The sequence below is a fragment of the Cariama cristata genome, unplaced genomic scaffold (genome assembly GCF_000690535.1).
Source record: "Cariama cristata isolate BGI_N322 unplaced genomic scaffold, ASM69053v1 scaffold1543, whole genome shotgun sequence".
In the NCBI taxonomy this organism is placed as follows: Eukaryota; Metazoa; Chordata; class Aves; order Cariamiformes; family Cariamidae; genus Cariama; species Cariama cristata.
In genome coordinates, this window is record NW_009606436.1 from 90,365 (window position 1) to 100,170 (window position 9,806).

The 9,806-nt window shown below is 40.0% G+C and overlaps 1 protein-coding gene across 1 annotated transcript; it reads right to left on the reverse strand.

The window, feature by feature from the left end:
• Window positions 1-1,126: 1,126 nt before the first annotated feature.
• TEX36 (testis expressed 36) lies at window positions 1,127-5,475 on the reverse strand (the record flags this gene model as incomplete). Its single annotated transcript, XM_009696348.1, has 3 exons — window positions 1,127-1,375; window positions 2,698-2,778; window positions 5,344-5,475. Coding segments are annotated over 3 exons (462 nt in total), but the record flags the coding sequence as incomplete, so codon positions are not given.
• Between the last annotated feature and the right edge of the window lie 4,331 nt (window positions 5,476-9,806).

The window sequence follows — 9,806 nt, forward strand, 5'->3', positions numbered from 1 at the left end:
TAATTTCTTTACACAGCTCATTTTCAAGGCATTTCTTACAATGCAGGGAATTCTAAGGGTTAAGCATTTATTTTTCCATTTATCTTGTAAACAAAGGAAATAATTATCCCATAAACTTATGCTTAAATCTTTTTTAGTTAACATCATTTTGCATGGCAACAATCTTATTTCTAGCATATTTTAAGACACACAGTTCGGTTTATTATTTTATTGATATTAATGGAAACAATCCAGAAGAGGAAAACACATTATTTGGAATTCTGATTCTAATGCCTTCCATATCCTAAAGCCAGTAAGTATTCTGGGAGCAGAGTGCTTGGAGGACTGGTTTTGAACTCACTTCCTTAGGGACACATAACTATAAAATCATCAGTTCTTTTGAGATTCAGTCCCCTGAAACTCAAACCTTCATGCAGCCTTCCACTTTCAGCTTGAGCTGCTTTTCCCCTTGCTGCTATCAATGACGCATACCTCTGTACACTCACATTTTGTGGGTGCACACACAGGCATGTAAACATTGTTTACAACAACCTTTCTTTCTTTAATTCTATAACTGCTGTGTTACAACTAAACATTAGTTATTTTGCACAGCAATCTAATGCGCAGCTTCTTTTTTGTCAAGCTTCTCTAATGGCTAGTAACCTGCCTTCATAGCCATGAAATCTTTCAGAAAAATTTCTCTTACCTGAACACGCAGTTTTGGCTCCCTGTTGTGGTAAACCCTGTAGGATCCAGTTCCACTATACACTTCTGTCAACACAGATGCTGTCAGCTGCCTGAGGTACAGCCATACCACTGATCCTGAAGTTGAAGGAGCTTTTGTGTCAAGATGGGTCAACCAGTATCAAATAACACAAGTACAATCACTACCTCTGTTCTCCTAATAGAGGTATTTCTAAAAATATGTACGATCATGCTTTTCCTTATAATGCTCCTCTTCATTAAAATTTTCAGAGTAATGTGTGTCTTCAGAGTAATGTCATTGTTGATTTCAGTGAACTCTCAACTGTACCACCACATTCATTTTACACAAATGTTTATTTCATCATCCGTTTGAGTAATAAGTAGTTCAGATCTCGAGAAAAGGCTCTGATGGTAAGTCAGTGCTACAAAGGTGTTTTTATAATTATGATGACTTCTTTGGCTGCAGGTTTTTTTCATTCTCAGGAACGGGTTTGTCAGTGCAACATTGTTCTGAGTGGTGTTTTGGATACCGCCCACAAAATGGTCTCTCAGTATTTTGATCTTTCACAAATGATGTCTGATAAATGATTAAGCCATCTTCACTGCTAGGAACCGACTCATGAACCCATAGGAAGAAGTTCTGTGAGTTCTGTTGCCGTCTCTCTGGTTCCACCTTCCTCCGGCCCATACCCTAGAAAAAAATTTGAAAGAAATATTCATGTAAACATATGACTTATGATCACAGTTTCACAGATGAATCTTGTAACAGTCACTACCCCACTGGGAAGTTAACGAAGCTGTTACCACAGTGATTTCAAGAACTCACGGTTGATCTTCAGCAAGTTAAAAATAATATTGCCAGACTTGCCTGTATGAACATTTCTTGTTGCATATATAATGGGAAATCTGTTGACCTTCCACCTCTTAGTACTAATAAACCACTTATACTTTGCATTCCTGTAGCATACTACATATACTCAAGGCTATTTAGCTATACTCAGCTAAATTAATCTTCAGAGTAACCCAAAGAAACAGGTTAATAATTTTATGTTTGGACTGCAATAAAGAAACGGAGACAGACCATGAAATCTGAATCTTCAAAGCTATCCCTTGTGTGTCCAAACACAGAGAGAGGGAGCCTGATTTTCACACTCCATAGCTTGCAGGAAATTTATTTGGAATTATGGTTGATCCGTATCTCTAGAACTATGAGACACTGCACAAAGTGCACAGAAATGGAGTTTACTCAGTGAATAATGAATACCAAAAAATCTAGGTCTAAGAGAGCCCGAAGTCAGACAAACTTTCAATATCACAATTCACTGCCTCCTCCTCTACTCATTATCTTGTGAACTGCACTATTTCTTTTGCTGCCTAGAAAGACATCAACAATCTAAGAAAAGTGGAAAAATATCAGACTGTTGCAAGTACAAAAAAGCCCAAAACAATTTAAATTCTATTCAGAGTTGTGGCTTCTGCAACATACATTTAAACAGGTATATTATAAAGAGATGTGGATTGGAAAGTAATACATTCTGGAGATATATTGTGGGTGTCCTATGGATTTTGGTTAAACTTATGATAAAGACGAATCTGAACCAAATATGTGGGATTGTGAATGATGACTGGCTGAGATCCCTACAAAAGTTCATCACAAGGACAATCATTTTTAGCAGACTAATAGGACATATAACCAGGTACAAGATCATGTTAAGACATAAAAAACAGGATCACTAGAAAATGCCTGTCAGACACCCAAATCATGGGGGGTTTGTTCCTCGAATTCTGCCACTCTCAATGACCACGTGTGCCGCTGTATACCTGTGCCAGCCCCAGAGGAATCCCATCCCTATACATATAAAAAGTGTGTTTTTCTTTGCTGTTCACATTTTTCTCTTCTCACAATTTTTAGCATCTATAATTTTGACAGGTGAGAGAAAAGATACTGTGTTTAATCTCTGGCTGACTGAGAGATACGAACTTCCTTGATTTTTCTCAGTGCTGGGTACTTACAAGATCAAAATACTGTCCTACATTCTGTAGACAGCATCTGTTGTCATGAGAAGAAAATGGGAAATTGTTGTCCGCTGCTCTCTGAAAAAAGGAAATTATAGCAAAAAAATATTAATTTTCACAGACCTTGTTCGGAGTCTACCAGTCTTAGTTCTTATATTCTGACAGATGCTGAAATTACAGCTGCCTGTATTCTAAACACAGAAGTCATATTCATACGTTAAATCTTCCACTGCACATAATTTTATAGGCATAACGTGGACTCTTTTTTTTTTTTTTTTTTTGGCAAAATCATCAGGAGGATTTGCGTTCCTTCGACTTGCTGAATACATACATGATTGATATAAAAGTGTGAATTTTCAAATAAGAAATGATACACACTGTCTGCAAGCAGCAAAATACTAGATATATGTCAGGATTGCCTTGTTTGATTCACTAGTAAGCCTAAAGCTAATTAAAATGAACTACAAAAGGGACCTCAAAACTGAATTAATCTATGATTTATGTACTGAATATCATGTACACTGCTTGTTGCAGGGGAAATGGAGGAGGTATTAATTGCATAACTAATTTATAATCTCATTCTTTAACATAATGTTCATCCTGTCTCTAAAATGAAACAGGAGTTTCAGAAGAAAAAAAAGGACCACTGCAAAAGAACTATTTTAAAATTTAACATATTTAATTTTTTTAAAGTTTATTACATATCATCGCAATATTATTAAAATAGATAAAAACTGAAACACTGAAAACTCTTCTGGACTATTAGATTGCCTCTGTTCTTCCCCAAGTACTATTTTCCTGCTTCACGTTGGGAACTTCAAGTTTTTTCTGTAAATGCTCTAGCAATTTTAAAACATTGTGGAATACATTTTTCAACTTCCAACATTGATATTCACCTCCAAACAGAAGAGGAAGTTTTAATGTAACACAGTATAAAAAATGTGTTTCAAGAGGAAAACAGCCTAAGTCAGTTCTGAAGATAAAGCTGGAGGCCTGATCCAGCAAGAAGAAACACCAAATACAAAATTTGCCTGCATGCAGTCAGCTTCATGATCATATCTTAGAGTATTTGGTATACTAGACAGATTCTCTACCTTTTTTAGGTATATGCCACACATTCACTTGTTTTCTCATACAGATTCAACCAGACTGTAGTTCAATGGATAAGTAAATTCAACAAATACATTCTCATAGATCTGTTTAAAAATAAAATGTAAGACTTACTAAAATATCCTACTGCAATTAAACATCAATCTTAACATTTTAGGAACAGTGATTACTAGTGCCTATATGCTGCAGGAAAATTGAAAACCAAGATGGTAAATATTGAATATCATCTCTTGGAAGGATTCCTCATAATAACTAATGATTAAACAAAATCTATTCCAGAATAATTATAGGACTATCATGAAGTAAGAAATAAGAGGTAATATAAGCTTAAACAGTACCATATTTCTCAGAAAATTAATTAACCTCACAGCTAGTGAGTTCCCTCGCACAAAGAGACTAGAGACATCCAGCTTCACATGCAGTGAGCTTCCAACAGTCTATCAGCACTCTTTAAAAATGTCACATAAACAAACTTCCTCAGATTGTTCCTGTGACATCACATTTTAGCCTTTAATGCATCTTCGTACTCTCACCGCTGATCTCATTTTAATTCTTGATTTATGACAGATAGGAATTCCACTAATTCTTTTTTACAGTGAAGGGCTGGTAAATACAAGACGTAAAACATCAGGTGAACACTCATACTAGTGTTGATAAAAGGTCCATCTATTCTGGTTCTCCTTTTCAGACAGTGGCTAAGGCCAGATGTTCCACAGAAAGGTCTACGCAATATCAACATAATGTATACTCATGTTACAGTGTAATCTTATTCTTTTCTTTTCACTAGCCCCAAGCTTCCCTTTTAAATATTCCTTCCTAGCCCATTTCTCCTCTTCATTATAGCAAAATCTGTGAAAAGAACTCAGTATAATTGCTATGCTTGTAGAAAATGAAAATAGAAAATGTTCTGTGCACAAAGTGGGTGGGTAAAGCAAAGCTCAGTGTGATGATAAAATAAGGACATAAAAACGTGTTTATGAAATTGTAACATTTTAAATACGCGTGATTTTAAAATACTGTATTTTGTTTGTTTCCAAAATTGTCCCAAATCTCTTCATTTTTAAGCAAGCCTTAAAAATGTTTCAAAGGGGAAGCTTCTAATTTTTTAATTATCAAAAAAATAATCCTTTGCCTGAATATACAGAATTTCTGACATTCGATTCCAAACAGATCATCAAATTTCAATTAAACAGTCTTGTAGGGCTTTACACACAGGTTTTGGACTGAGATCGACCATAATATATTTTGACACATAAACGTCTCATAAAAACAAAGGGGAAAAGTAAATGATGCTGGAAATCAGCAATAACTACAGCAAGACTTCGAGTATCCAAAATTATAACTGAGTAACAGTGAAAGACATTTCTTCCTTAGCACAACTAGCAATCATTTTACTCCCTGAGGCACAAAGTCTGCCAGTCCGCTATGACTGCTTTGCTAACTACTGTAAGTGCTATTCTTACTTATAACTTAGCAAGTGATATCTTGCAAAAAGGAGCTCTGTAAATTGCCTGTATTGCCACAGTAACTCACCTCCTCCCGAGCTCTGTATGCTAGCAGCAATCTATCCTCAATATACTGAGCTGCTCTGGAGCTCTGGACTTGTTTTAGTGCAGAGCTTGTAGTTGACTCAGGTTGACTCTGGCATATTCCAACATGAGCAAATTAGAAAATAATGAAAATTGTGACCCACTTAAAAAAAAAAACACCACCACCAACAAACAAACAAACAAACAAACCAACCCAACAACAACAAACCAAAATTGTATTTTCCCATTTATTTTTTATTATTTGGATTGCAGCAGCACCTAGTGGCCTCTGGAAAAATCAGGAGCCTCCCTCATGCAACACAAGCCCTACCATAAAGACTCTACGATGTAGATAGCAACCAGACAAGAAGATTATTTCTCCAGGAACTTTCCAAAAACTGTTTATATAGTGATTATCCATCTAGCAAAACCACTTATGGTATAACGTCTTTCTCCCCCCCTCCCGCCCCCGCTGCTCCCACTGTTGTACAACCGTAGGTTTGAAAGCACAAAACTTTTGGGGAACAGCTCAGCCAAACGCTAGGCCCACAGGTTCAGAGACTGAAGCACGATTTGCCCCAGCCATGCGTCGCAGTGCCCTAGGATGCCAAGATGCTCCAGGCCAGGGCCTGGGACGGGGACCCTGGCACTGCGCCTGAGGGTGAGAACACAGGCAAACGTCAGCTGGCATTTTCCAGAAGACAATCAGCTGGGGCTAAATATAAAATAAGAAACCTCCAGAACTGCTGGAAAACAGGAAAAAAAATCCTGCCAGAGTTTGCTTTAGCATACTTCCTCTGACTACCTAGGGCATTTTTTCCTCATAAGCATCAGGAACGGGAAACCTCATTTCTGGCTGAAGGACGAAGCCACCCTTAGCACGGTGGTTTTTCGAGAATGTAAGGATAAAAAAGCCCCACAGGGGTACACGATGGCTGCCGCCTGGCCCTCACACAGGTGCCGGGGTGCTACTCGCTGGGCTGGGACCTCCTGCCCTTGGGCATGGCTCCACGCCACCACCCCCCCAGGTTGTCCCGCTCACGGGGGGGGGGGAACCCCATGACCTCAGCCCCTCCCTGACTGCGTCACTAAGTGATTCTTGTGTTCTTGGTAAAAGTACTGAATGCTGTCTTAAACCGGGAGAGAAATGGAGCTCCGTTTAAAAATTAATTAGTTCTGCACAATTACTTCAGTGACACTTTACAATCTGAATGGTAGTATCTGAAGAAAGGAGGGCCTTTTTTTGAGGAAAAAACTAGGGCATCGTGTATGTTATTTTTAAGATGTAACTTCATGGTCTTTTTAAAATTACTTTACACATACGAACATTTTATAAATACCTTAAGGGCGGGTGTCAAGGGGATGGGGCCAGACCCTTGTCAGTGGTGCCCAGCGACAGGTTAAGGGGCACCGGGCACAAACTGAAGCTCAGGCAGTTCCACCTGAACGTGAGGAAGAACTTCTGTACTTTGGGGGTGGCCGAGCCCTGGCACAGGCTGCCCAGAGAGGCTGTGGGGTCTCCTTCTCTGGGGGTATTCAAAACCCGCCTGGATGCGATCCTGTGCAACTGCTGTAGGTGACCCTGCTTTGGCAGGGGGGTGGGGTGGGGGGGCTCCCCGGAGCCATTCTGTGATCTTAGTTGCATACACAAACAATATTTGTTTTAAAATAAAACTGATAGCACCTTAAGGATTTTTTTGCCTTCAAGTTTGAGCACTGACTTGTAACCATCCATACTATTGAACTGTCAGCACGCTCTGCCAGCAAGCACTGCCCAGGCAAGGGTTCAGGGAAACACGTCAGGGACCATGTCTCTCAAGGAATTTGGGGGTGGCTGCCCTGTCAGGTGGCACACAGCACTGGAACGTGGATGCCATCTGCACCGTGCCACTTGCCTGCTGGCCAGAAAAGCCCCAAGTCTGTTCATTTGTATAACAGACATAGTCCCTAAGATGGATGTAGCAGAGTTTTGGGGTTTTTTTATGTATACTGTTTTGTAACATGTTTTTGTGCATGGGGAAGTGGAGAACCAACAGAAATGTAAGGCTTATTTCACAGAAAGAAAAACTGAGGTACAAAGTCCTTGGTTACCATGAAATGAGCCTGTGGGTGAGCTGTAGACAAGGCAGAACTCACTAAACTAAGCACAAACCAAGACCTTGCCTCCTTGGTCTTGACAGACTGTAAAGAACATGACACTCGTATGGTGAGTAAGTGGCCTGTTTTCTAGTGTATTGATATTCAAGTCTAACTTAGGTGGGAATCAGATAGCATGGCTGGCAAATGGAACAAGAAAAAATATGGTACTTGTATTAGTTAAGTATGAATGATTCGGACAGTCACAGCCATTTACAAAGTGTAATTACAAAGTTCCTGCGGGGAAAATCTAGTTTTCCATCTTACTATCAGACATAGGTAATGATATTTGGGAACAGTAGCTGCCATCATGGAGTCTTTCAAGGCTTTCTTCTATGACCTACTTTGTTTCTGTAAGTATCTGTTGAATTTTTGATAATACGGATAAAAGCAATTATTTCGAACTTGTTATTATTAATGATGCCATGCTGCAAGTTCCTTTTAAGTACAAAAGTAGGTAAATGACTTTTATGATGATTTACAGAAGTTAATGTAAACCTTGCTTATGAAAAATAAGCTGTTCCAAATAATGCAATTTTGGTTAAGGAAAAAAAAAAAAACCCACAACAATTGTAAACGAGCTGTAAGAGCAATATGTTTTGAGACACTTTCATGATTGTATTGTCATCTCAGCCTTGACTGTCATGAACCATACTGATGTCTGAATGTGCCAGGATCTGATCAGAGGGCTGTGGAGATAACTCATGCTATTTTTAAGACTGAATAAGCCAGTGACAGAAACAACTAGAGAAGGATGAAGAGGCAAAGGATACAGGCAGAGGAACCTATACTTTTTTTCATTCCATTCTACTAATTTTCAGATTCCATTACTGGCCCATTATTGCAAACTCAAACAGCACTTTGGCTGTTAAAGTCTTCACTAGTATCTCATTTTTCTGAAGGGCTGCAAGTGTTTTGTATTTCCTGCTGTTTTCCAGTGAGATATGGGTTAAGCTGAAAAAAGTTTAAGGATGAAACTTAAAAGGCCCCTTCCTAATACCATAGAAGGATTCTAGAGGAACACAGGGAATAAATAATTAAATTAAGGAAGAGTTGTGCCAGTCTCCAATGGCAGCAGGCATAGGTCCAATACGATAAAGTTTGATTAAAACTGCTTTAAAACATGATCTTAAATATTTCTTAAATAGATTCTATATGTATATTTTCATACCAAAGTGTATCGTTGTATTTATAATATCGTTGTTACTGCTAAAAGATATATGCTTTTTGTTAATAAAAATATGCAAAACTAGAGTATTTTAGCTTGGTTTGCAAAGAAAGCAAGGCTTATGAAACTATACCTTCTGTCTCTGAGATCCCACAATAATTTTCAAATCTTCAGCCCATTTTTAATCAACTTTGAGAGGAAAAAAAAAAACAACTTTCAAAGACAACTAGGATCACCTAAGCTCCACGAGGCTCAGGGGCAGGACAGAAAAACACCCTAGTAAAGAAAGGCAGGTCCTGGCCCAGTTGCTATGTATACATTGTGTAAGAGGATGATGACAGGCAGTCAGCATTTATACTTCCTGACCAGTCACAAACTGTACTGTCTCTTGTAGCATAAAGAATACTATTTAAGAGGAAGACAATAAATATTAAAAATCGTTTCAGCACTATTCACAGCACTACTTGCTTGCTCAGGCCACCACAGCTAAGCCTTTGTCAAATTCAGAGTATAAGCAGAGTCCAGCACGCTACAACTCTTGATCCCCTCACGCTCCAAGGTACCCCATCACCAAGAGTTCACTAGTTTCATTCAGGTTACCGTTATTCCACACGTTTGTACACCCCATCAATAAGCCCTACCGGCCCATTCCCTTACCTAAGTTACCTAACACAGCGATACGCCAATCCTTTCTCAGGACAGGGTTAGGACAACCCAGGTCAGCCGAGCTGCAGGAGCACTGGCCATGAGCAGGCCCCAGAGGCCCAGCAGCTGCTTCCCACCACACACCATCACACCCTGAAGACCACAGCGCTTCGCTCTCCTGGTACAGCACAGAGCAGCACGGTCAGGTCACCTACCGATGGTGCAGCCCCACTGCCACAACCTGCCTACCTCAGTGCTCCCAGGAGGCGGAAAACCACCCAGGAAAGTCAAGCCGGACAAGAGACAACCCACCAGCCCCACAGCTAACCACCGCTGCCCACCACTGCCGCCCTTCTCCTCACGCCTCGACCCCGCCCGCAAGCCCCTCCCTCCGCGCTCTTCTATTGGCCAGAGCCCGCCTTCCCCGCCCTCAGCGCTTCCTGGGACTTCCCGGGAGGCTGCGCGCGGAGTGGCTGTTCCACGGCGTGACGCACGCCCCCGTCACCTCCCCACCGGCA